Source organism: Urocampus carinirostris, chromosome 16, assembly GCF_059441175.1.
Source record: "Urocampus carinirostris isolate Australia breed hairy pipefish chromosome 16, RoL_Ucar_1.0, whole genome shotgun sequence".
Taxonomy (NCBI): domain Eukaryota; kingdom Metazoa; phylum Chordata; class Actinopteri; order Syngnathiformes; family Syngnathidae; genus Urocampus; species Urocampus carinirostris.
In genome coordinates this window covers 29,824,034-29,851,952 of record NC_142364.1, presented here as the reverse complement: position 1 = coordinate 29,851,952, position 27,919 = coordinate 29,824,034, and the positions used below count along the sequence as shown (strand labels likewise).

Below are 27,919 nucleotides of genomic sequence, written 5' to 3'. Positions count from 1 at the left end.
AAGGCTGTCCAGAGTTGTGTCCTCATTGGTGCCCTGATGGCCCATGTGGTTAAGGGATCCGTGAACTGTGATACCTCCAATATCTAAACAATGCTTTACATAAACACTATGTTACTTTGCTTGCAAAATAATATTTTATTGCAAGAACACAGAACATATCCATAAACGATCCATGAACTTTGCAAGAACTTTTCAGCGCCTGATATTTCCAGTGACGTGATCATATGATTACGGTCACACGGAGCCGCCCATCACAGGTGGGTAGAGTAGCAAAAAACCTTACTCAAGTAAAAGTACTGTTACTTCAGAATAATATTATTCAACTAAAAGTAAAAGTAGTCATCCAAATACTTACTTGAGTAAAAGTAAAGAAGAACTCAAGTACTGGTTAACTGTAGCAATGTCGTATTAATTGACCAATTAGATCATCATATTTTTAAAGTTCATCCATCCATCATCTGCACCGCTTATCCTCAGTAGGGTCGTGGGGGTGCTGGAGCCCATCCCAGCAGTCTTCAGGCAGTGGGCAGGGGACACCTTGAACTAATTGGCAGCCAGTCGCATGGCACTCAGGGACAGACAACTCACTTCCTCATTCACAACTTGGGATAATTTGGACTGGCCAATTAACCTTACATGCATGTTTTTAGAATGTAAGGGGAAACTGGAGAGCCCGGAGGAAACCTACGCAAGCATGGGGAGAACATGCAAACTCCGCACAGGAATGCTGGTAGCTGGAATTGATCCCATGACCTGAGAACTGTGCTGCGGACGCGCTAACCACTCACCCGTCGTATTGCCCTCTGTCGCAACATATTTATTGATTTCTTTTTTTGAAACAAGCAATCAATCAGATCATCAAATTATCAAAATCCATCTAATCAACAAAAAAACACATTTAATGGAAAAGTACAGTAGATTAAAATAAGCAACATAAATTCAAGCGCTTTAATAAACAATACGATTAAAATAGTATGAATCAAATAAATAAATTAAGCACGTGTACCACAAAGTAGCACATTTAAACTCCTAATATGTATCTTAACAGGCTCAGCTAGTAGAACAACAAGCTAGCCCATGAACTCCAACAAAGGAGACATTGCATATTGTAGCTGGTGTTTTGCACCCTTTTTAGGGGAACATGCTTTTTTGAAGTGAGGCCAGGGGTGCTCTTCCACTTCTGTGTTTTCATAGTCAGTATTGCTAAGCGACATTTTATATCTGTTTTATCCGTAAACAACTTTACCCGCGCTGAAGTTCAATATGGTCACCTGACGAGGCTGCTACGTTTGATTGGTTGAACTTGCTTTTTGCGTCAAAATGAATGCGTCTTAGTGGAGACAGACAGACACGTACTTACGTGGGGGGATTTATTAAGTAACAAAGTAACGACTTTAATGTTGCCCAATGTAGCGGAGTAAAAGCACTGTTTTTTTCTTCACAAATATACTATAGTAAAAGTATAGGGATTTAAAAAATACTCCTTGAAGTACAAAATGTCACAATACTTACTTAAATATATAAAACGGAGTAAATGGACTCCGTTACTACCCACCTCTGCCGCCCACACACTTTCAATCGCTGGATGGAGCAAAGCTGCACGAAGAAGTGGGGGCTCCTCGATGTGTGGACAAAGATCTGCCTTTCCTCCCATGTAGTGGTGGTTCAACATATAGAAACAGTTTGCAGATGCTTGAAACTGAACAGCAGTGCCACAGCTTTTAGAATATATATTTTTTGTTTTAATAAAAAAATATATATATATTTTTTATGTTTTGGCACACTGGGACAATGCTTCTGAAAATGTATTTATACGTTATGGCACTGAGTGAGTTGATGAGTGACTTTATGCTTTTTTTCCTCCCCCTAAAGTGGCAGGTAGTCACATGATGATATCGGCTACGGGGAAACAGCTCCCCGCAGACATGTACTACGAATATGATCAGCTGTATTCAAGACCATTCATCACACCAGGCTCTGACTTCCCGGAGACCCTTCTCACGCTGTTGTATCCTGCCTGAATCGAATGATTATTCAATTTACAGGATATCCTTTTGATCTTTTGGAAGTAAACACTCAACACACAAATAAGGCAAAAGTCACTTTGAGATGGGCCTTAGATCCTTCACAGAAACTTTCATTGTGATAATAACGCTGCCTTTAATGTCCTCTTCGTTCAAGAGTTTCCAAAATGTAACTATGAAACTTAATTCCTTCCTCTCTAAGTCATTCCTTTGGCTACGACTGTAGGCGCAGGGCAAACCTACAGCTCTTGGAAGACCGAACTCTGATCTTTATTGCCGGTCAGCTGCTAATCTTGCTTGACGTTTCTACCAAGCAGCAGACATTCATCCGCTCCAGTAGTGGCGGTGGGATTGGTTCGATCGGGGTAAGAAAAAGGGAATACGATGTACACAAAAGGAATTATAAGTACACAAATAGCACCAAGTTGTAGTCCCCAACTGAGACATCCCAGCTTAAAGTCAGCAACAAGCTAAGGATTGGAGCACAATACTCACTATTGAGCTACTATTTGCAGATTTGCAATCTCATCGCTGTTGTCCGGAAAAGTATTATTGTTTTTTATTCACTTGGATATCTAGTCCTAAAAGGCTTAGCAGGTCAATAACCACCCAGCACCAAACGCCTTTTTAATTTTCTAAAACTATTTTGTGTGTATCCCAATGTGCTCCCAATTTATCCTCAAAAGGTAGGCATTTGATCATCTTGAATTTTTTATTTCAACTTTCGCTTTTTAATAAAACAGATGTCTATTAAATAGCACTCTACCATTGTTTGAGGGCTTTTCAACATATTTTCAACCAGTTGTTGTTGGGTAATCTCACCCAGCAAATTTTGTTGAAAAATGGTTTGAAAAGCTGTTTAAAGGGAATTTAAAGGACCCTAATGTTGTATCTAAAAGGCATCTTTGTTTGGTTATTAAGGGAACCTTCATTTTAATGTCTTTAATGAGTTAAGACTGTATTTTGCCAAGAGGGTGTTTTCCGCAGAGATCTTTGGTTGAAAAGTGAAAGTTGAAAAGAATATCTTTTCAAAGGTACAGTGTGTAATAATTTGTGCCTCCTAGTGGTACAAACCTTCATTCAGTAAAAAACAACAACATTGATTTGAATATTAAGCAAAAATACAAAAAACAGCCCGGTGGCCTTGGGGGTATGGCGCCCAACCCGGGACTGAGAGGTTGTGGTTCAAGCCTCGGCCGAGTCATACCTAAGACTTAAACATTGGTACCCGTTGCCTGCTTGGCGTTCAGCATTGTGGGTTGGAATTGGGGGGTATGGTCACCAAATGACTTCCAACACCTCAGTTGGGTTGAGCGAGGGGGCTGGGAATCCCCTCCTCTGAATCAATCTCCCAAAAAGAGTCAGAAATGTGAATGTGTTCTTGACTCTAGCCACCCTACACTAGGGCAGGGGTGTCAAACTCAATTACACAGAGGGCCAGAACTCTAGCCACCTCCCACTAGGGGGGTATGGCTGTGGAATATATATGGATATAGATATAGATATAGATATAGATATAGATATAGATATAGATATAGATATAGATATAGATATATAACAAAAACTATTATCTATCTATCCATTATCTGCACCGCTTATCCCCACTAGGGTAGCGGGTGCTAGAGCCCATCAGTGGCATCTTCGAGCAGTGGGCAGGGGACACCCTGAACTGGTTGCCAGCCAGTCGCAGGGCACATAGAGACAGACATCTCACTCGCTTATTCTCACCGAGGGATAATTTGGACCGGCCAATTAATCTGCCATGCATATTTTTGGAATGTGGGAGGAAACCAGAGAGCCCGGAAGAGCCACGCAAGCATTGGGAGAACATGCAAACTCTGCACAGGAAGGCTGGTAGCTACCACTCAGCTGCCGTGTCACATGAACTATATTCATATTTAGGGGTCGAAAAATGTATATTTCTTTTACAAAGCGAAAATCCAAACATTGTCGTCACTGCAATGTTTGTCTGGCATCTTGCTACTATGCTGTGCCTATTTGGCAATGTTTTTTGTTAGCATTAGACAAGACAGTGCTATTTAGTTGTCAAATATTAAACAATGTACTGTACCTCTAAAGTTGTTGAAAAGACTACTTTTTAGTATATAAGTGAAAGTTGAAAAGATAACGTCCATTGAAAGACTTTAAAAAGACCATTTGTTGGGGGACTATATTTGGACCACATTAAACAAAATAACGTCTATGATTTAACAAAATTTGATCCATGTTCGATGGGCTGAACTCAACCCATTCTTGAACATTTAGTTTTTGAATAAATCATGGTTAGAACAGACCACAATAGATTTAGGCCATACTCCAATGTCCAAAAGACTTTTGGTCCTGGGTGGGCTCCCTTCAGTTTTGCTATCATAGCAGGTTGGACCTCAACAGCTCCAGTCAGCCACAATTGGTAAACTCAGATTTCATTTCTCCCAGGTCCTGGAAGGTTTGAATGAAATTCTGCTGAAGCAATTTGCGCAGACCTTACAAATTGTATTGTACTGTGCTTTTTTTGTTGCTTGATAGAATCAAGCAAAAGAGATGGAAACAGCAGAGGTCCCAGAGTGTAACTCTTTGGAACACAATGCAGGACTCGTAGCAAAAAAAGCCAAAACAAAATTCCAGTTGGAATCACCCCCCCTTAATATTTATATGCAAAATGTGACCCATGTGTTTAATATTATATATGTTTATTCCTAGGTGCACCCTTGCCAAAAGTACTTTGTTGTGGCAGAAAAGGGAGAAAACCCCATCATGGTAATTTATGAGTATCCTTCATTGCGACCATACCGAATTCTTAAAGGTAATGTGAAACCGTATTCGTCGCTGTTTTTCCATAATATGTGGTATTGTGATCATATGTGTGCGTCTGCAGACGGCACATCACGTGCATTTTGCTCAGTGGACTTTAACAGTGATGGGAGTCTTCTAGCCAGCCTAGGCAGTGCACCAGACTACATGCTGACTGTATGGAAGTGGATGCAGGAGGAAGTAATGCTCAGGTGCAAGGCCATTTCTCAGGAAGTTTACCGAGTGAGTTTCTCTCCATACAATCCTGGACTACTGACAACATCAGGAGCCGGACATATAAAGTAAAGGATGCATGGCCCACTCTTCTTGAAATGTGTTTTCTTCTTGATGACTTTATTTTAGTGATATAATATACAACCTATCCTTCACTATTGATAAAACAAACATCTTGTCGGACCAGGTTCTGGAGAATGGCCAGCACATTTACTGGTCTTAAATTGGAAGGATTTATGGGACATTTTGGAAAAGCTGCAGCTACAGATATAGAAGGCTACGTGGAACTTCCTGACGGAAAGGTTTGTCTCAAATGGTAGTACGTAAAAATACGCTAAAGAAATTTTAAATAAACATTCATATTAAAATTATTGCAGCACGGCGGCGCAGTGGTTAGCGCTTGTGCGGCACAGTTCATGTCATGGGAACCTGTCGTGGGTTCAAATCCAGCTCCAGACTTCCTGTGCGGAGTTTGTATGTTCTCCCCGTGCCTGCGTGGGTTTCCTCCGGGCACTCCGGTTTCCTCCCACGTTCCAAAAACATGCATTTCAGGTGAATTGGCCGGTCCAAATTGTCCCTAGGTGTGAATGAGCGAATGAGTTGTCTGTCCCTGTGTGCCCTGCGATTGGCTGGCAACCAGTTCAGGGTGTCCCCTGCCCACTGCCCGGAGATGGCTGGGATGGGCTCCAGCCCCCCCGCGACCCCAATGAGGATAAGCGGTACGGCTAATGAGATGAGATGAGATGAGATGAGATTAAAATTATTTCAAAATAACTCATGAATTATGACATTCTTTAAAAGTACTGCACATATATTGTAGTAAAATACAATTAAATTTGTGGTTTTCACATTTACTTATATTTTCTTTTCAGGAATGCTTTTAACATCACATCACAAAACTAACAAACTACCGTACACAAAATAAAAAGGGCTGACTGGTTAAATTGGAAGCTTATTAGAGATTGTCATTATTACTCATTGCCCTCACCTGTGCCCGGTCGTTTGGCGCCAGCTGCTGATCATTTGGCGCCAGCTGCTGCTCGTTGCCTGATTGATTCCCCTCCTATTTAAACTCAGTACTCCAGTCACTCCTGGTCAGTCCGTCAGCGATTCCAGAGTTTAGCTGCATGGAACTGAAACGGTGCTTCACCCTGTATAGTCCTGGCTCTGAGTACCAGCAGAAGGCCTGTCCCTGAGGTTCTCAGGGTCCGAGATGGTTCAGAAACATCCTCTCATGAGAATCCGAAAGTGACCCAATTGTTATGATTATGATTATATTTATTATACATGAAACAACATTTTAAAATGAGAAAAAGAAAAACCAGAACTTTAAGACTTTCAATTACCATTGCTATCATTACCATTACTTGTTATACTTTATACTTTTTTTGTTAAAAAAAGGAAAAAACAATACTTAAACTGTACTAATTTAAAAAAAAAATACATATTTACTATTTATTATTTTAGTGTATTTCTTCTCAAGTTTCTCTTTCGACTTTTCACAGTGTACAAAATGTTTAGTCATACTTAATCTTAAGTCATCTTTCAAATACCAAACTGGTAAAGAAACTACTATATCAATAAATCTACAAAGCTTAAATCTGTCAGATTTGTTTTTCAAATTACCGGTATATTTCTCTGGTTTGAGCCGGTTAAGGGTAATTGGCCTAAGAAGGTGCTCTACATAATAGCTTGTTGGATTTGACTATCTAGAAAAAAGGATGTCCCTAACAATAATGTAAATTTTGAGCTTTGCTTATGTTGTAAGGTGGTGTCCGGCTCAAATTGGGGTAACCTGCTGCTGTGGGAGGCAAATTCCATTAAAGCAGAACTTTGCCGCAAGGGAGGACAGTGTTGTCACACAGAAGTTATCCAGCCTTTTGCTTTGGAGGACGGGCAACTGATGACCATCGGCTCTGACGGATTTATTCGGGTAAAACATAAATTACTATAATAAAAAATCGATTAAGTGCGTTCTATATGAAATTGTAGTATCGCTTTGAACCTGCAGAGCTGGGACTTGGAGACAATCGACAATGCAGACTGTAGCAGTGCAAGTGGCAAGTTCGAGTTAGAGCCCACAAATGAGATGATGGTTGGGCGCCATGTACGTCTCTCCTCAATAGTGAAAAGCTCCCAGCCTGATTCTACTGTTTGGTTTGCTCAGGTCACTGCAGTCATCCCACACAAAAATTTTCATAATGATACCTCAGTGAATAATTCCAACCAAATCGCTTTTATTTTGTAGGATTCCAATGGAGCTATTTGGAAACTGGATCTTTCGTTCACATACACTGTGAGCCTTGTTTACATTACACAAGTAGCTCCTCTGCAGCAACTTGAATGACTGACAGGAATTTCTTTGAGCAGACTCCGGATCCTGAGTGCCTGTTTTCCTTCCATGCTGGACCAGTCAAGGGTCTTGATGTTTCCAAAAAAAGTCATCTGATGGCCACAACTGCTCTAGACTGTGAGTCAATTTTTTTACATACAAACTACCGTTCAAACCTTTCGGTTCATCCAGACAATTTTTAGTTTTCCATCAAAAGTTACACTTTTAGTTATCAAATGAGTGGTCCAATGTCTGTGCTGTTTTGCCTATATTAATCTCTTCCTTTTGTTGGCCAGTCTCAGATGTAGCGTTTTCTTTGCCACTGCCTTGAAGGCCAATATCTCGGAGTCACCTTTTTACTGTTGATGTTTAGCGGGTAATATTTACCCAAACTGCTGGTTGAGGACCTCTGTAAGATGTCTTTTTCTCAAACTAAAGACAGCAAGGCCTCCCACTTCTCTATCTACTCGGGTCAAAGTGAGTTTGTGCTGTTCTCTGAAGGGAGTAGTACACACCACTGTAGGAGATCTTCAGTTTGGAAAATTCTCGCATGGAATAGCTTTAATTTGTAAGAACAAGAAGAGACTGTCGAGTTTCAAATGAAAGTTCTCTTTTTATGGCAATTCTGAAAGTTTAAGCACACCCACAAAGATGATGCTCCATTTACTCAATTAGGTCAAAGGAAGCTCAGTTATATATCTTCTGTAATCTGTTAAACTGTTTTCATCTGTGCTGCAATTCCCCACATGGAATAGCCTTCATTTTCTAGAACAAGAATAGATTGTCAAGTTTCACATGAAAGTTTTATTTTTCTGGCCATTCTGAAAGTTTAATCACAACCACAAATGTGATGCTTCGGATACCCGACTATCTCAAAACAAATAATTTCATAGCTTATCTAACCGGATAAACTTTTTTCAACTATGCTAACATCATTGCACAAGGGTTTTCTAATCATCCACAAGCCTTCTAACGCAATAAGCAGACACAATGTACTATTAGAACGCTGGAGTGCGGGTTGATGGGAATGAGCTTTAATTCACCTATGTAAATATTGCAATAAAATACTAACATTTGCAGCTGAAATAGTCAATTACCATGTTAACAATATTATTTTGTATTTTTGATTAGTAGTGTTGGAGAAACCGAAGCTTTCATCCTGAGAATTGTGTCAAAATGGTTCAGTGTTACGAAGCATTTGCCACAATTCAGTGTGCTACGTCCCTACACCACCTTACCAATGCTTTATGTATCTTGAAGCAAATGTGTTGAAATGGTTCAGTGCTTAGAGACATTTGACATTTCAGTGTGACCTCTGCTAGAGACAAACATATTCAATTTACAGTACATCCAAGTGTCATCATCCAATTATTGCCTATGGCTGGCAAAATGGTTACCTAGTTTGCCTAAGATTCAGGAAATGACGGGTTGGACTTCAGGCGTGGTATGAATTGATACTCCCCCCGATTTGAACAAACAACTAAAACTGTTGTGTTACTTTTAAATGAAAAACAGAAATGCTTTTGTGTAATGTGAACTGATGAAGATAGGAGTATAGAATTCTAGTGACACTGGGATAGGGATTTGGGTGTTTCACACATTTTGATTCCAAAGAATTTGGTTTTATTCAGTTCCTCTTTTGCAAAAGACCTGTCCAGCTTTTGAAAATTATCTTTCACGTGGAGCAGAGGTGACAGATGGCATATGGGAATAAATCCTGGACAACTCTGCAAGATGGAAATCAATGACTGCTTTCGAGTTCCAATATTTTAAAGGAACAGTGTGTATTATTTAGTTCCTCCTATAGGTTAAAAGCAAACTTTTATTAATTGTAAGGAAAAATATTGACTTTTTTCCCTTTCTTTTTTCTTTTCCCTTTTTTCCAAGCTTTTTCTCATATTTCTTTCCATATTACTCCATTTTATATTTCATTTCTTTTAAAAATTATTTCTTGCTGTACATATAATGGATTCATTATTTTCTTTTTTTTCCCTTCCCCGTTACCTTTTTCATTATTTTTTTCTTATTTCCTTTTTTTTCTTGTTTTTTTTCTTGTTTTGTCTTTTTCTTTCCTTGTGTCTCCTCTTTTTTCCATTCTTTTTTCAAACTTTACAAAAAGCTAGGACAAAAATACTACAGTTTGGTCTCTTTGAGTCTCCAATTTTCTTGCTCGTCATTGCTTGCACGACACAATACAATGACATCTAGTGCTGAAATATTCCACACTGTCCCTTTAAAGGAATACAAAAACTGGTAGACGGATAAACAAAGAGGAAACTCACAAACTGACTGACAGACAGACAGAAAAACTAACTTGTATGAGTCCTAAATAGATGTGTGTGTGTGTGTGTGTGCATATTATATAAATCAGTGTGTAGTGTGTCAATGAATGCCCATTTTCTTGTGCAATTGCAAATTAACCTAAGGTCTAATCTGATTAAACTTCACCTCACTCTCCGTGGTTCTAAACATGACATCCTGCGCGCAGAAGTTCTGCTTCTCACAAGCCACAACATTTTGAGGGATATTATCCCTTTTTTATCAGCATTGTGAGTTTTAATCATGGGCGTAACAAGCCCGTTTTTAAGGGTTCTAAAGCAAATTCAACCTAGCACACCCAAAAATTAAGGCATTTTAAAACTCTATTTAGGATAGGCTAAAACATGATGAAAAACGATACATACGTCTTTTAAAAAATCAAAACAAAACAAAAATGTGAGCAAGGCAGCTTCGGAAATACTCCACTGATATCTAGAGCCCCTTATTTTGTATTTTCTCCTTATCAGTTAACCACATTATCATAACATTTTGATGGATTATCTATGAACCATTTATTATTTAAAAAAGTAATGAATTTATACTGATTATGCTATGATATGATATTACATAATACTACATAATATTATATTTACGGTTCACATTCCACTGATCCCTTAACAGCATGGGTCGCTTGATGGAATTCATGCATTCAGTCCTACTTCTCACCATTTTTTTCTCCGTGCCTCAGTTGTCAACAGTGGCTGTACAATATGGCATTGAATTTGAGTCACTTGAAAGAAACATCTCCTGGATGCAACTGGGACGCATCGTCAGTGATGTATCCTGAGCTCATTGACTGTTTCGGGTCTCGCAACATCAGACACTCTCGCCCAGGTGACCCAGCCGAGGTTGATTAGGCCTCAACTCGCGTCCCAGTAGCAGTCCACGGATCTGCCCTTTTGAGCCAAAGCCACCTGGTGGATTTTTCTGCAGCTTCACTAGCGGATTTAATGGCTTTCTTCTTGGCTGCCCGTGTCACACCCAACCGTCCTAGACTTTGCAATTGGATCGTCCAGCAAAACCCCTACAGCCGACCTCTATTGGCTCAAAGAAAACTTTCCAGCCCCTGCCCCTGCACTCCTCCACCAGCTCCTGGTACTTTGCACGATTCCTTTCATTGGCTTCCTCAATGCGCTCTTCCCACGGGACTGTGAGCTCCAGCATGATCAGGTGTTTCGAAGTCTCGGAGGTAATTATCATGTCTGGTCGGAGCGATGTTGCTGATATATGCTGGGGGAACCTTAGTTGTTTCTCAAGGTCGACATGCAACTGCCAATCAGAGGCAATGTGGAGGAGTCCGGATGTTGTTTGTGCACAAGCCATGGGTTTCTCCCCTGCCTTGATGAAATTGATTGCCTTGCTTGTGGCTTGATGGTGTTTGCCCCTGTTGACTGCTAGGGCAATGCACTCAGCAACTGCTTTCAGAACCTGGTCATGGCGCCAGCGATAGCGACCATCAGCCAGGGCTTTTGGGCAGCTGCTGAGGAGGTGTTCCAATGAGCCTCCTCCAGAACAAAGGGGGCAGGAGGGTGTTTCGCTCTTTCCCCACACATGAAGGTTCGCTGGGCTTGGTAGGACATCGTAAACTGCCTGCACAAGGAACCGGACACAGTGGAAGTCTGCTTGCATTATGTTAACATAATAAGTGGTTGCAAAAAACTTATTGAAGAGCAAGAGGGAGTCTGGTGCCATTGCAAACACATTATCGGTGAACTGTCTCCTGGATATTGCACTGAAGGAAGTTATTCAGATTTGCCTAATAATCCCAACAAGCATCTGCAACTGCGAAAGGTAACGGCTTAGGGTTAGGGTTGTCTTCGAAGGACAACTCATTAAAACTCCAAAAATTGATCAAGTGCACAACCAAAAGGTTATTGAGAGGTTTGCAACCTTTAAAATCAGGCGACACAACTTAATCTCAAAAGTGTAGGGCGGAATTATAAAGTGTTGAATAGAATGCATTATTGTCTAATAGTTTACATGCTTCTCTTTCTGTGTGTGTGTGTGTGTGTGTGTGTGTGTGTGTGTGTGTGTGTGTGTGTGTGTGTATGTGTGTGTGTGTGTGTGTGTGTGTGTGTACTCTATCAGAAAAACATGAGTAAAAACTGGGCATGGCGTAGTAATAGTGTTTCTGATAGCTTTCCATCAATCAACAGCTGGCTCCTCCCGAGACACCTTTCTTCTCTTATCGGTCAATATGCATTTTTTGGGGATTCTGGGTTTTTGACATTAAATTTGTTAAACATAAATTGCATTGTATTTTCTCTTTTTTTTCTGGTAGATTTATACATATTTTGATTAATTCCCTGTATTTTCAGTGATAATGTGTTTATGTAAAAATGTAAGTTTTTTTTTTCTTCTTTTATCTTTTTCCGTTGTTATTGTATTTTTCCTTTTGTGTCTTTTTCAATTTATTTTCCACCCTTCTAATGTCATTCCATGCATAATATTACATAATAATTGGTAATGTATGGATTAAAGCAACAAAAACAACATCAAGAGCCATTTGGAAACCCAAAAGAGTCAACTCTTTTTAGTGAGCCTAGCCAAAAAAGCCGGTTCTTTAAAAATAGTCAGAATTCCCATTACTACAAGTAATAGCCGTGTTTCGTATTTGCTTAGAAAATTTCAAATTCTTTGACATACAACAACTTCTCTTTAAAATAACGGAAATAGTTACTTTCCCTGGTAACTACTTACTTTTACAATAGAGTAATACATTACTAACTTTGTTACTTTTTGAAAGGAGTAATTAACTGTAACTAATTACTGTACTTCTACCGCGAGCGCTTGACACTTGTCTCGAGCATCTTCTTTGGGCGTAACATCACTATTATTTAGTTCCATGTTATCTTCATTGGAAAAAAAAATCAACTGTGTTTTTCCTTCAAAAACAAGAACATTGTTAGGCAACCCCAAACCTTTGAACGATAGTGTATGTATCTGGCCATACCATTGTAGATTCAAGCTTCCTTGTGCCTGATTAAAAGTAAACCGTCCTCAAACTCACTCTGAGTGCCAGGTTCTTTTAAAGGAGGCGCCACCAACATTTTTGAAGCTGAGAGTTACTTCTTTGTTACTGATAAAAGCAAATGTCTACCAGTTTAATTTTGATTGATTGTTTTTTTTTCTTTAAATGGTAAATGTTCTGCATGTATATAGCGCTTTTCAAGTCAATGAAGACCTCCCAAAGCACTTTACAATGTGCTTCACTTCCCTTTCGCACACACACTCACACACCGATATGGAGTCAGCCATGCAAGGCGCCAACTGCTTATTGGGGGCATTAGGGTTTCAGTGTCTTGCCCAAGGACACTTCAACATTAAACCACTGTTACAAGTTCCTAATGCTATGCTTCTGAATATTCCCCCTTCCAGATTCAGTCAGAGTTTTTGACTTTCTGGCAAAGGGAGAACTCATGTGTATTCGATTTAATCAAGGTGGAACTGCTCTTTGCTGGGCCCCGCCTTCTGTAAGTATGACCTCTTGATTTCCATATAACTTCAGTCACGTAATAATCAGTATTTGTTTGCAGGTGAGTCACAGTGGGGGTTTATTGGTGACTGGATTTGAAGATGGGGTGGTCCGTTTATTGGAGCTTTATGACCACAAGAAAGGAAAGGCCCAAATTCGACTCCAAGAAGCCGTCAAGCCTCATACTGCCTCTGTCACCTCTATTGTGTTTGATCGGGATGGAAAAATATTAGCAACTGGGGTGAGCACCTTGGGAATTTTAAGTATTTTTATTCTCATTTGAATTTCTGCCTTTACTATTTATCCTCAGAGTTCAGATTGCACTGTGTTTTTCTTTAATGTGGGCACAAAATATGAGCCCATTGGTTTTGTCCATGTTCCTGGACCTGTACAGTTACTGGAATGGTCACCAGATACCCATGTAAGTCTCTCTTTTTTAGGGAACTGTATTTTAAATATGCAAAATGTACCAAGATAATAAAATGTGCACAACATCAAACCTGTTTTTACCATTTCCTATTCTTGTACAGGATGCAAACAGGTTACTGATACTGTGCCAGAACGGTTATATTGTGGAGGTGCCATGTCCTGACCAGAGTATTCTGAAGCAAAACACATCCTACCAATTACTAGAACTGCCAAGAAGATCATTCCGCTTCAAGAGCATCAAGCCTCAAATCAAGGTCTTGCATACTGTCTGTTGGGCTTTTGATATTGCTTGCTATCCAATATATGCTACAAATTTCTTACATTTGATTTAAAAAATAAAATAAAAAATGAACGACTTGCATGTGTCTGTGCCTTATAGAGAGAAAAAGAGATAGCAAGACAGCAAGTTTTAAATATTAAGCAACAGAAAAATCAAGAGAATAACCAAGTCTTGGAAGAAGAAATGCTTGATGAGGAACTACCCCCCATTTTGACCAACAACTCTCTTAGTCCTCTTCATTGTGGTTTCTACTCAAAGCCTGGACAATTCTGGCTCTCTATGGTGCGCACAAATATTGAATTATGAGTATTTGTCAAACCATCCACTTTTAAATACATATCTTACAAAAAACTGTTACACTTGTTGATCAGTATTTTACCTAATTTATAATACTTCCTTTTCCAGGGAGGGTATGACTCAGGTTTCTTGTACCATTGCAAGTTTTCTGAAAGTCAGGATGAGCATCCAGACAAACGTGAAGATGAGCCTTTTGACTTCTTGCCTGTCCTGAACGCAGAGCACGATGCTATTTGCTCAATCACCTTCAAGTATAACGATTGAAGAAATATAATTCAAAATCAATTATTTACACAGCAACAGCTAAATTCTTACCCCATGGAAAAGAAAATATGTTAATTCTAAGTAGATTTGTTTCCTCTGTTGAGATATTTCATCCTGTTAGTCTAAAAAAACAGAAATATCATTTTTAGCTTAAGAAAAATTATTTCATACAGCGAGCGAGTGGACGTATATATATATATATATATATATATATATATATATATATATATATATATATATATATATATATATATATATAATTTTTTTCATTTTTTTTGTAAGTAGTTTCTACCAAAATCTGGGGAAAATTATTTATTTATTATTATTTCTTATGTGTACTTTTTGTATTTTCATGGGAGGGAATATAATATATTAGAATAAAAAACAACAAAGTATCTTATTTTTTTTGCAACAAACCATAAAAACAGAAATAATAATCCTACCCCCTCACGAATTTGAGGGTGTATGGTAAGCTTCGAATTTGAATATACTTTTACTTTTTTTCCCCGCCAAAATATGCAAAATGACATTGAAATAAACAAAATGTTCTTGTCAAGCAGATTGGGGATTCTTCTGCTCATTTGACTGTTTTTGTAATCTTGGAGGGAAATATGTATACATCGGACAAAAAATACCTTTCATCTGTTATCTAAGATAATTTTGAATTATTTAAAGAATATTTTTGTTATTTTACTAGGGAATCAAGTTACAATTCATTGAAATAAAAAAAAATCTATTTATCTACTCACTTTAAACTATTAACATTTTCTTTCAATGGGATAAGAATGTACTTTTTGCAATACCATAATAATCTTAAGCTTATGTTTTGTTTTCTGGCACAGTTCCAACAGGCAACTGATGCTTTGTGGCATGCACTCTGGCTCCCTCCGGGTTTACTCCCTTGATCCGGACAACCACAGCCTAACCTTAATGCGGGCATATTGGGAACTAAGCATCCACGACAGCCAATACGGGCACCTGCGCCATATATGCTGCAGCTATGATGACCAATTTGTGTTGACAGCAGGGGATGATGGGAATATATTCTCCTTCAATCTGCTTACTCATGAAGAGATGCAGAAAAGCCTGGAGAGGAAAAGAGCCATTGTTCCTTCCCCATGGGTTAGCAATTGGTTTCTACAAATGAGCAGATTTACAACTTGATATACTATCATTGGAAAATAATATATTGTGATCCTTCAACTAGGTTGGTCTTGAGAATGAGGAGTTGGCTCATGACATTGATGATCCATCTGCCGACAGGTAGAGTATGTCTCACTTGTTAGTGGACATCAGCTTTTTTGATATTGTAGATCTTAAATTTTCCGACTGAAAAAGTGAGTTGTGCTTTCAGATAATACTAAAAGTGATTTTATCCACCAACACAGCATAGAGATGGTCAAACAGAAGTTGGAAGAGGACCGTCAACGTCGGGAAGCTGAGAAGAAGAAATCTGACAAGCGGAGAAGGCTAGCCGAGATTAAGGATGACTTCAAAACCCTTCTCAAGGACAACATTGACCTGCCAGAACTCTACCGACTCACACCTACGGTATACACACACACAGTTAAATATTGTCCAATAAATGGAAGTAAAATTTTAAACTGGTTCACATATCTTTGTTTTTGTCTGCAAACAGGAGTTGCAACTGAACAAGTGTTTTGAAGAGCAGGCTTTGAGGGACAAGACACAGAAATTAAAAGAGATACAAGAGCAGATGAGTTGGAAGGAGCAACATTCAATCATAGCACTTAATAAACTACAACAATGGTTCTTATTAATCCTGTATATTGACTGTTGGGGGATTTGGGTTAACTGACATTTTGGATAACTTGCTTTGTGAACTTGTGTTTTTCTCAAATATGCATACATTATTTGAATACACTGACAACAGTTTTTTTTTTTTTTAAAACGTTTGCCTTTTCTCACTTTCAGGATCAATGGTTCTTTGGAGTCTACCATTGTCACTGTGTTTGCTATCCAGACTGACCAGAAAGTCTCCACTTACCATATTCCAGCAATTAACTCAGTGCAAGCCCAACAGCAGAATACAAACATTGAGACGAGCAGAAATGACACTGCTTCAGATGAACGCAGAAAATCCAAAGATCAAACTATAAAGGACAGTCATGTGACGGATGGTAAGATCTTTTACTTTACCCCTCTCATTGTGGACATTAATACAGTTAAAAAATGCTGATGCGCGCTGTGTGCTCAACCAGAGGAAGATGTGCCACACCTTGTGGTCACTCGATCTTCAGGGGTAATACTGGCAGATAGACAAATAGAGAGGCTCAGGAAAGCAGCAGAGAAAGCTGAACAGGCCCGGGCCAAGATTGAAAAGAGGAAGCAGGAGTGGGACAAACTGTGAGCCGTTGCAGACAATTTTTGCACTGTCTTGTGATTTATTGAGATGTTTCTTTTCACTCTACAGTTATACAGAGAAACCAAAGAAGAACTTTGAAGATCCATGTGATGTGCAGGCTATCTGTGATGCTAAAGAGAATATTGGGGACTTGAAACTCAAAACAGACAAAAACTTTACTGTGCCAAAACACTTACGAATGAATCCAGACAAAAAGAAAGAAGAAATAAAAGCATTGGAGAGCAACGTAAAGTAACTTTGCTCAAGTTCTTTTTCAAGGATGGGCAATCAATTTATTTAGAATTTTAGGTATGGTTTTAGATGTTTCCCTTCCTTCATCCTACCTCATCATCAAGGTCTTACGAAGCCTGATAATTATCCCAATCATTAAAATCAGGTGTGTTTGGGGAAGGGAAAAATCGAAAACTTGCAGGACTGCAAGCTCTAGAGGATTAAGATTGTCCATCTCTGATCTAAATAGAAAATAAAAAACTGTATCTATCCCATCAGATACGGGAGAAACAGATTGAAATGAACAGAGAGATCATGGCCTTGCGAGACTCCAAACTGCGTCTTTTATCAAAACTGCGAGCTGATAGTAAGCGGTTTGAAAAAGTCCAGAGTCTTCTGCCATCCCATCTTCAACGCCGATCACCCCCGCTACCGATCATCCGGCCAGAGGAAATTAAAGACAAGATACGATGCACCCAAACGGTCCTAGAGAAATACAGAGTGCTTACGGAACAGAGGTGTTTGAGCCACATTTCTCTTATCCAGCAAACTCTATCTGCTGAAGAAATTATTCTGCCCTCTAAAAACACTTGGGTCAAAAATAACAAATCGAAAAGTGACCAATTTCCTACTTTATCAATTTGACCATTATTCCTTGTTATTATTTATGTATTAGTTGTTTGGGTTGTTCCAATCAACACGACAAGGACTGTCCAGTATAACACATATCAATTTAGCGGGTGGTTATTTTAAACAATAACAAAAACAAAAAATATTGGATTTTAACAATGATTTACAAAACCATTTGGGGGTGACTTTTTAAAGAAACTGGTCTGTTTTTGTCCTGTAAATTAAACACAAAATGAACCAATTTAAAAACATGAAACAATACAATAAAGACTATCTAAAAGAAAATAGCCCATTTCTTGTTGATACTTAAAATAAAATGGGCCATTTTGTTGTGTGTTTCAGACAAAAAGAAAAAAAAGAAAAAAATACAGGAGAAGGATCAACTTGATAATACATACATACAGTGAAGAAAATAAGTATTTGAACACCCTGCTATTTTGCTATGTCTCCCTCTTAGAAATCATGAAGGGGTCTGAAATTATAATCAGGGTTGGGTAGGGTTACTTTAACTTGATTACTTTCAATTTGCGTGATGAGGATGTGTCTACGCTAATTTAATTTGTGCACAAGCTAAGAAGTTGCAGTCTAAATTTTACCTTTTGTACTTGAGCGCCGCTGGCGGCCGTTAGAAAAATTACATAAATTGGCTGCATCACTGAATAAGTCGCAGGGTTGAAAGTTTGGGGAAAAAAGTTAATTTTTTTTTTTTAATTTTCGATTTTGTTTTGGAGTAAGAATGGTAAACAATGGGTTTACGGTTATGAAAAAAAAAGTTGTTATGAAAAAAATTGCAGCTATATCACATACATATTTTGTTAAAAAAATCATGCGGTGTGATTTCTGGATTTTTCTTTTTAGTTTATCCCTCTCACAGTGGACATGATGAAAATTTCAGACCCCTCCATGATTTCTAAGTGGGAGGAATAACAAAATAGCAAGATGTTTAAATATTTATTTTATTTACTATAATACACACACACACACACACACACATACATATACTGGACTGTCTCAGAAAATTAGAATATTGTGATAAAGTTCTTTATTTTCTGTAATGCAATTAAAAAAACAAAAATGTCATACAGGGAGTGCAGAATTATTAGGCAAATGAGTATTTTGACCACATCATCCTCTTTATGCATGTTGTCTTACTCCAAGCTGTATAGGCTCGAAAGCCTACTACCAATTAAGCATATCAGGTGATGTGCATCTCTGTAATGAGAAGGGGTGTGGTCTAATGACATCAACACCCTATATCAGGTGTGCATAATTATTAGGCAACTTCCTTTCCTTTGGCAAAATGGGTCAGAAGAGCGACTTGACAGGCTCTGAAAAGTCAAAAATAGTGAGATATCTTGCAGAGGGATGCAGCACTCTTAAAATTGCCAAGCTTCTGAAGCGTGATCATCGAACAATCAAGCGTTACATTCAAAATAGTCAACAGGGTCGCAAGAAGCGTGTAGAAAAACCAAGGCGCAAAATAACTGCCCGTGAACTGAGAAAAGTCAAGCGTACAGCTGCCAAGATGCCACTTGCCACCAGTTTTGCCATATTTCAGAGCTGCAACATCACTGGAGTGCCCAAAAGCACAAGGTGTGCAATACTCAGAGACATGGCCAAGGTAAGAAAGGCTGAAAAACGACCACCACTGAACAAGACACACAAGCTGAAACGTCAAGACTGGGCCAAGAAAAATCTCAAGAAGGATTTTTCTAAGGTTTTATGGACTGATGAAATGAGAGTGAGTCTTGATGGGCCAGATGGATGGGCCCGTGGCTGGATCGGTAAAGGGCAGAGAGCTCCAGTCCGCCTCAGACGCCAGCAAGGTGGAGGTGGGGTACTGGTATGGGCTGGTATCATCAAAGATGAGCTTGTGGGGCCTTTTCGGGTTGAGGATGGACTCAAGCTCAACTCCCAGTCCTACTGCCAGTTTCTGGAAGACACCTTCTTCAAGCAGTGGTACAGGAAGAAGTCCGCATCCTTCAAGAAAAACATGATTTTCATGCAGGACAACGCTCCATCACACGCATCCAAGTACTCCACAGCGTGGCTGGCAAGAAAGGGTCTAAAAGAAGAAAAACTAATGACATGGCCTCCTTGTTCACCTGATCTGAACCCCATAGAGAACCTGTGGTCCCTCATCAAATGTGAGATTTACAAGGAGGGAAAACAGTACACCTCTCTGAACAGTGTCTGGGAGGCTGTGGTTGCTGCTGCACGCAATGTTGATCGTGGACAGATCAAAGCACTGACAGAATCCATGGATGGCAGGCTTTTGAGTGTCCTTGCAAAGAAAGGTGGCTATATTGGTCACTGATTTGTTTTTGTTTTGTTTTTGAATGTCAGAAATGTATTTTTGTGAATGTTGAGCTGTTATATTGGTATCCCTGATGAAAATAAATAATTGAAATGGGTATACATTTGTTTTTTGTTAAGTTGCCTAATAATTATGCACAGTAATAGTCACCTGCACACACAGATATCCTCCTAAAATAGCTAAAACTAAAAAAGCCCCACTCCAACTTCCAAAATATTCAGCTTTGATATTAATGAGACTTTTGGGTTCATTAAGAACATGGTTGTTGTTCAATAATAAAATTAATCCTCAAAAATACAACTTGCCTAATAATTCTGCACTCCCTGTACATTCTGGATTCATTACACATCAACTGAACTATTTCAAGCCTTTTATTATTTTAATATTGCTGAATTTGGCTTACAGCTTAAGAAAACTCAAAAATCCTATCTCAAAATATTAGAATATCATGAAAAAGTATACAAGTAGGCTATTCAACTAATCACCTGAATCATCTAATTAACTCGAAACACCTTGCGGGGTTTCCTGAGCCTTAAAAACACTCAGCTTGGTTCAGTAAACTAAATCACTGCTGATCTGACTGCTGTCCAGAGGACCATCATTGATACCCTCCATCAGGAGGGTAAGACACAAAAAGAAATTTCTCAAAGAGCAGGCTGTTCCCAGAGTGCAGTTTCAAAGCATATCCACAAAAAGTCTGTTGGAAGGGAAAAATGTGGCCGGAAACGCTGCACAACCAAGAGAGATGACCGCAGCCTTAACAAAATTGTGAAGAAGAGCCGCTTCCAGAATTTGAGGGAGCTTCAAAGACAGTGGGCTGAAGCTGGAGTCCAGGTATCAAAAGCCACAGTTCACAGACGTGTCCGGGAAATGGGCTACAATAGCCGTATTCCCATGGTCAAGCCACTTCTGAACTCAAGACAACGGAAGAAGCGTCTGACTTGGGCTATGGAGAAGAAGCACTGGACAGTTGCAGAGTGGTCCAAAGTCCTCTTTTCAGACGAAAGCAAGTTTTGCATTTCATTTGGAAGTCAAGACGCCAGAGTCTGGAGAAAGGCTGGAGAAGAGCAAAATCCAAGTTGCTTGAAATCCAGTGTGAAGTTCCCACAGTCAGCAATGGTTTGGGGAGCCATGTCAGCTGCTGGTGTTGGTCCACTGTGTTTCATCAAGTCCAGAGTAAATGCAACTGCGTAGCAAGAGATTTTAGAGCACTACATGCTTCCATCTGCTGAAAAGCTCTATGGAGATGAGTATTTCATTTTCCAGCATGATCTGGCACCTGCCCACAGTGCCAAAACCACCAGTAACTGGTGCACTGACCATGGCATCACTGTCCTTGATTGGCCCGCTAATTCCCCTGACCTGAACCCCATCGAGAATTTGTGGGGTATAGTTAAGAAGAAGATGAAAGACACCAGACCTACAAATGCAAATGAGCTGAAGGCCGCTATCGAAGCATCCTGGGCATCAATAACACCTCAGCAATGCCACAGGCTGATTGCTTCCATGCCACGCCGGATTGATGCAGTAATCCGTGCAAAAGGATTCCCAACCAAGTACTGAGTGCATCAATGGACATTTTCAAATGTTTGATTTAGTTTTGCTGTTATAAAATTATTTTTTTTACTTGGTCTGAGGAAGTATTCTAATATTTTGAGATAGGATTTTTGAGTTTTTTTCAGCTGTAAGCCAAAATCAGCAATATTCAAATAATAAAAGGCTTGAAATAGTTCAGTTGATGTGTAATGAATCCAGAATGTATGACATTTTTGTTTTTTTAATTGCATTACAGAAAATAAAGAACTTTATCACAATATTCTAATTTTCTGAGACAGTCCAGTATATATATATATATAATATATATACTACTATTACATACACCTCTAATCAGTGCAACTTCTGCAGTCACTCGAACAGTGACTGTAGCCTTCAACTAGGAGAAGATGTCGTCAGGTGGTGTCCAACAGTCACTGGGCTGGCAGTGATAGCTAGTCACTGCCCATCTTCCCCTGGTCCCCAGCTAAACTCCTCTCTCCTACTCCAGAGCCAACAAGAGGCTCTCTCCGCGGCTTCCCCCACCCTTTTGGCAGCTGCCTTCCTCTCCCTTCCACTTATTTCCAGAGATGTTAATGTGTCCCATACAGACTGTGCTGGGAAGCCCCTGCACCCGACCTCCACTGGGAAAAGCCAGGTCTGCCATCCCTTGTCCCTGCACTGTTGGACCAGCTCTTGATATTTGGTGTTTTTCCTTTCATGGGCTTCGCTCCATCCTTCTTCCCATGGTACAGTTAGCTCAATCAGGATGATTTTCTTAGCCTCTTCTGACCAAATCACAATGTCTGGCCTCGAGGAAGTTTGGACTACCTGGGGAAAGTGTAATTTCCTTCCCAGGTCTACCCTCATCTCCCACGCTGGTGCTGTTTTCAGGAGGCTCTTTTTGGTCTTCTTGGAGGATGCTGGTTTCTCCCCTTCCCTGACAAACTGGATGGAATGTGTTGGACCGGGTTGAGGTTGGTGCTTCTACCGCCTTTCCTGTTCCAAGATGTAAGCCAGTGCACCGAGGACCTTGTCATGGCGCCAGCGGTATCTGCCCTGGCTAAGAGCAATCTGGCATCCTGCCAGAATATGTGCCAGTGTCCCTCTCCCACCACATAGCCTGCACGTTGGGTCCTCTCTCAACCCCCACCTGTACAGGTTGGTTGGTGTTGGAAGAGTATCGTACACTGACCGGAGCAAGAAAGAGATCCGAAACGATTCCAACCTCCAGAGTTCTGGCCAGGTGATCCTTCGCTTTGGAAGGTCCCACTTTGTCAAGGCATCTTGGACTCCAAGCTCCACCGCCCTGGACCACCTGCCTTCCTCCTCCAGTTGACGTCCTCGACCTGCACCATGTCTCTCCTCTGCCTTGGATCAGCTTTTGACCATTGCTGGAAATGAGTAGGCCCTAATCCCTGACGCCCTACGCATGCATTTCCGATGAGATCTTTCAACCTCAGCCTGCCTTCTGCCTGATGTACTTGGCTGTCTGCTCCCCATTTACACCCCGATATTGTAATCACGCCCGCGCCCCTAACCATCTCATCGCTAGAATCTTTGAGCATCAAGACCGCCCTACACTTGGCCACCTTGAACTCTTCCACTACCGAAGACAGGGGAACTGCAGCTGCCCCGCCCTGATGTAAAGCCCTAATGATGTGAAGCTTGGTGGAACACCAAGCCACCTGCGGAGATGTTTATTTGCCCTCCTCTCTATTCCTTCGACCGCCGTCATAGAGATTTCGTAGATCGTTAGCATTCACAGAAGTCTTGGTAGCAGACCATACTGGAACTACCAAGTCTTGAACTTGCCTGGTAGTCCTGATCAATCAATCCTCTGCAGCCACTCATTAGCCTGCTCCACTGTCCTGAAAACGCTGCCCCTCTCGCCCAGAGATGAATCGTACCACTTTCCGAGGCATTTTATTGGGTTATCTTTGATTGATGGTATGTTTTCTCCTTGGATTCGAAGTTGAAACCTGCTTATGACCTTCCCGCTCCTGATCACCATGCTTCTTGACTTTCCAGACTTGTATCTCATCCGAGCCCAGGTTGCTACCTCGTCAAGTGCCTTCAGGATCCATCTTGCTTGCACATGGGTCACTGTTGTAATAGTGAGGTCGTCCATAAAGCATCTTAACGGAGGTTGGCATATGCCAGACCTCGTCATTTGCCCTCTGGTCTCCTCCACCGCGGCAGTGATGAGTAGATTCATGCCCATAACAAACAGGATGAGGGAGATGGTGCACCTGTTTGGGTATATGTGTGTGGAACCCTTTGCACTTCAGCTTAATTTTTTTGAATGTTTTCAGAAGATTTATTTTTAAGTGTAAGCCAAGTACCCGAAAAAATTATCCCAAATCAAGACTTAAATAAAAGAAAGAAAAAAAATTAATTGCCTTTTTAATATCCAAGTGTGTAAGCTTTTGGGACACCCTGTGCGAATTGCAGATGGATTTAAACTACTGAGGTTGTTCGTAAAAAACTATGAAGGAAGCGGGGCCAGCATAACACATTTTGTAAATTGTACATTTTTTGACCCCACACTTGGGTATTTTTGACTCAACTATGTTTCAAATGAGGGCTTGTTCATCTTACATTCTTACAATTTATTTTGTTCAAAGTTCCTAAAATGTACCGAACAACAGGTTGCAGTTCACAGAGATCGAGGATCAGCAGGGGAGCACATGTCTCTTAAAGGAATTGGAGAATGAAATGAAAGGAATGGAAGAAGAGGAAGATGCGTCAGTATCATCTGCTCCCATTGAAGAACAAGAAGATGAAGCACCTCAAGGAGACGAAGCAAAAGAGCTAAGTAGGGATGAGAGCAAATTGTTGAGCTTGCAGGAATCTCTGCTAGAAAAGGTTTGTGTATACTGTGACTTTCGATCACTGTTTTTAATTACGCAATTTACACATAAAAAGTAAATATGAATTCGTTTTTTGGACTAGATGGAGAGAATGGTGAATCAATTTGATAAAGAGCACATGATGTGTCTCGAAAAGCTAAAAATGATTGACTGCAAGCTGAAAGTTGGCAACCTTCGTCAGCTGACACTCCACCAAGAACTGCTCCTCCTTAAAGAAGTGGACATGAGCGAGAAGATTCTGCAAGATAAGCTGGACATACGTGTGAAGGAGGAGAACACCATAATGGTGATATAATTGTTAGATCTCATCTTTTTTGAATTTTCACGATTAAACCTTAAACTAATGACTGTTTTTGATTTTGCGTGCTAAATTAGCTTTATCATTTGTTTCATTGACGATTTGACATTGAACACTGCGCTAAAAACAAAAACATCTTGTCCCATTGGCAGGTAGTGTTGCTGATTGTTTTTGTTAATGTATCATTTGTAACTTGCATTTTTGGTATTTTAGTAGTTTTGTACTTTAATATGTTCTGCGGTATCTTATTTTCCTAGTAAAAAAACACTCATTTTAAGTACTTTTTTTGTTTTACTCGTAAATGTTCACGTTTACTTTTAATAATATTGATATTTTACTGTAGCAACTACCTTTTGTAGTAAATAAGGAAAAGTAATCTTTTAAATGGGGCTTTTTTTACAAAAAAATAAATAAGAAAAAATAGATATGAAGAGAGCGTTATTTTGTCACGGTTGCCATGGCGCCAAATTGGCCCCACCTGGCTTCCCTTCTATTTAAGCTCAGTGCTCTCATTCACCCTTGGTCAGTCCGTCAACGAACCTTTGTACCTGCAAGACGTGGGTTCTGACTCTGTCCGGTATCCCGTTTGTGTATCATGTCCGGTATCGATCCTGTCTGTTTTGTCCTGTTTATAATTCGGTCTACGGTATTGTGCCCGTCTATCTCTTTCTGTCTGATATCTGTCTCCAGTCTCCTAGATCTGTTATCAATCCTTTCAATCCCGTTCGGTCCGATATCAACATCCTCTGTCCAGTATCGGCTCGTGTAACTGGTATCAATCTCGTTGGTCTCTTGCTTTCTGTTGTTCCACGCCAAACTTCTGTCTTTCTTCTTTTGCCCAGTGATCACTGAATCACTGGCATTTTGTGTTAACGTGCATGACTGCCCCATTTCCCGTAAAATAAAAGCTTGTGTGAGAAACGTCACACACTTGGGTTCTCCTACTGTTCCAATTTTTGACATATTTTACTCAAAGATGTGTTTAAGGTATTGCAAAATATCAAAATTAATACTTAAAATGAGCAAGAATACTGACATTTGCTCAATTCAAGAATTCTTTCTTTCGGTAAACAAATACATTTAAACTGTTCCTGTGTGCCCTATGACTGGCTGGCAACCAGTTCAGGGTGTCCCCTGCCCACTGCCCAAAGTTAGCTGGGAAGAAATCCAGCACCCCCACGACCCTACTGAGGATAATCAGTGCAGATAATGGATGGATGGACAAAATAATCTGTCAATGGGACATGATTTTTTTATGTAGTGTAAGAAGAAAATAAGAAAATACTGTAATTTACAATAAATTCTATATTTTTAAGCTAAGATCTTAAGTAATCTTCAAAGTGCCTCAAGTATAACCAGGCAGAGTGTATCCCAGTGGTTATGATGATGCGCAATTCCAATTTTTGTCTGATACTTGTTTTTTAAGTATAAGTTGGAAGAGTCCAAGGAAGAGCTGGAACTGAAGTATAAAGCCATAACAAAGTTGCAAGAAAAGGAGAAGGCTATAACAAAAGCTTTTCATGCCTCATTGCGTGACGACAAGAGCCATGAAGAGTATCTCACAAAAGTTTTCAGAAGAAAAATAAAACGCATAAAAAAACTGGAGACCCCAAGTGAAGGTAAGGGAAGAATTCACAGAATGGAACAACAATTCTCTTATTCGTTTTATCTTGTCAATTTACTTTCCAGAAGAAGACGAGGACGACTTTGACAATTATGAAAACTGGGATGACGACGATGATGATGATTGGGAGGCTTTGGAGGGAGAAGCTGCTATTGAGCAATGCCCTCTAGGTGAGTCTGGCCAAGTATCAATATTTAAATTAATCTCCAAAGCGGCCTTAGAGGGCGATTAATTATAAGACTTAAGTTATTTTCACAAAACAGCACAAGCGCAACTGAGCATATCTTCTGGGTGTATTTTTGGGCACAGGCTGTGAGCAAAAGTTGTTTGAGCACATACTTCATCTACGCGAACGTCGACTAGATCTGGAAGAACTGCTGGCAGATGACAAAAAAAGTGCGGACCTTCTAGAAAAGGAGTGTGACTCCCTTGCTAAAAAGGTTAGTGATTCATCAAATGCAACGTCCCAGAAATGGGGACATTTGCATCGCTTTGGCAGAAATGTTTTTGACACAGGAAAACAAGTGAAAAAAGCACAGGAGCAAGAAGGTCTAAGTAATATTTCAGTCACCATAAATATAACCCATGCACCATATATACATTTATACAGGTCAGTTGAGAGGATGGATAAAGTCCATTGGAAATCTGAAGGGCTCATATAGAATATAATTTGAATAGAATAGAGTAGAATAGAACAATTTGTTGTGTCACTTTTAACAACATAGTTAACATTGTTTGCAACGAGATTAGACATGGCACTCCAGGATAATTACGATAAACACTTAGTAACGATTGAAGAGAGAAAAATGAGATACAAGAATTGTCAGAACCCGAACAGATGGTGGACCCAAACGTGTAACCTGTTCACTCCAAAACTTTATTCTACAAAAGCCGGGCAGTCATGCACGGGAACACAAACGCCAGCGATTCGGCGATCACTGGGCAGAAGAAGTGGGGCAAAGAAGTCAGGCGCAGGAAAACAGGAAGCCAGGGGCAGACGAGCAGGATACCGGACAAGACAGGACAGATGGGGTTCAATACTGGGTACACGAGCAGGATACCGGACAGGACGGGACCGATACAGGATGCAGGATACCGGACCGACAGGATCAATACCGGATACAGGATGCACGAGCAGGATACCAGACAGGACAGGATAGACGGGATTGATACCGGATGCAGGATACCTGACAGATGGGTATCGATACCGGATAAAAGATGCACAAGCAAGATACCGGACATGACGGCACAGACGGGATCGATACCGGATACACGAGCAGGATATATAACTATATATCATTTAGATATTCCTTGATATTACTAACGACTCAGAAATTAGGACAGATGGGATTGATACCAGATGCAGGATACACGAGCAGGTTACCTGACAGGACGGGACAGACGGGATCGATACTGGATACAGGATGCACGAGCAAGATACAGGACAGGACAGGACAGACAGGATCGATACCGGATACTAGATACATGAGCAAGATACAGGACGGAATCGATACCAGATACTGAATACACGAGCAGGATACTGGACAAAGTCAAAATGCTAGCCTTGCAAGTGCAGAGGTCCGTTGACGAACTGACAAGGAGTG

The 27,919-nt window shown here is 40.1% G+C and overlaps 1 protein-coding gene across 1 annotated transcript in view; it reads left to right on the top strand.

The window, feature by feature from the left end:
* Positions 1-27,919, top strand: part of LOC148351008 (cilia- and flagella-associated protein 44-like) — a 37,564-nt gene that overhangs the window by 1,418 nt on the left and 8,227 nt on the right. The window contains exons 2-29 of the mRNA XM_088356265.1: positions 1,873-2,008; positions 2,227-2,389; positions 4,725-4,827; positions 4,900-5,116; positions 5,236-5,350; positions 6,817-6,981; positions 7,060-7,215; positions 7,297-7,344; positions 7,419-7,518; positions 13,078-13,172; positions 13,236-13,415; positions 13,485-13,595; positions 13,705-13,857; positions 13,983-14,165; positions 14,289-14,431; positions 15,287-15,566; positions 15,652-15,707; positions 15,833-15,995; positions 16,084-16,214; positions 16,380-16,585; positions 16,667-16,811; positions 16,879-17,056; positions 17,320-17,558; positions 24,172-24,388; positions 24,476-24,679; positions 26,118-26,310; positions 26,381-26,485; positions 26,625-26,755. Coding sequence (XP_088212391.1) covers positions 1,887-2,008; positions 2,227-2,389; positions 4,725-4,827; positions 4,900-5,116; positions 5,236-5,350; positions 6,817-6,981; positions 7,060-7,215; positions 7,297-7,344; positions 7,419-7,518; positions 13,078-13,172; positions 13,236-13,415; positions 13,485-13,595; positions 13,705-13,857; positions 13,983-14,165; positions 14,289-14,431; positions 15,287-15,566; positions 15,652-15,707; positions 15,833-15,995; positions 16,084-16,214; positions 16,380-16,585; positions 16,667-16,811; positions 16,879-17,056; positions 17,320-17,558; positions 24,172-24,388; positions 24,476-24,679; positions 26,118-26,310; positions 26,381-26,485; positions 26,625-26,755 — 4,302 coding nt within the window. The 5' untranslated portion in view covers positions 1,873-1,886. The remainder of the gene's footprint in view (positions 1-1,872; positions 2,009-2,226; positions 2,390-4,724; positions 4,828-4,899; positions 5,117-5,235; positions 5,351-6,816; positions 6,982-7,059; positions 7,216-7,296; positions 7,345-7,418; positions 7,519-13,077; positions 13,173-13,235; positions 13,416-13,484; positions 13,596-13,704; positions 13,858-13,982; positions 14,166-14,288; positions 14,432-15,286; positions 15,567-15,651; positions 15,708-15,832; positions 15,996-16,083; positions 16,215-16,379; positions 16,586-16,666; positions 16,812-16,878; positions 17,057-17,319; positions 17,559-24,171; positions 24,389-24,475; positions 24,680-26,117; positions 26,311-26,380; positions 26,486-26,624; positions 26,756-27,919) is intronic.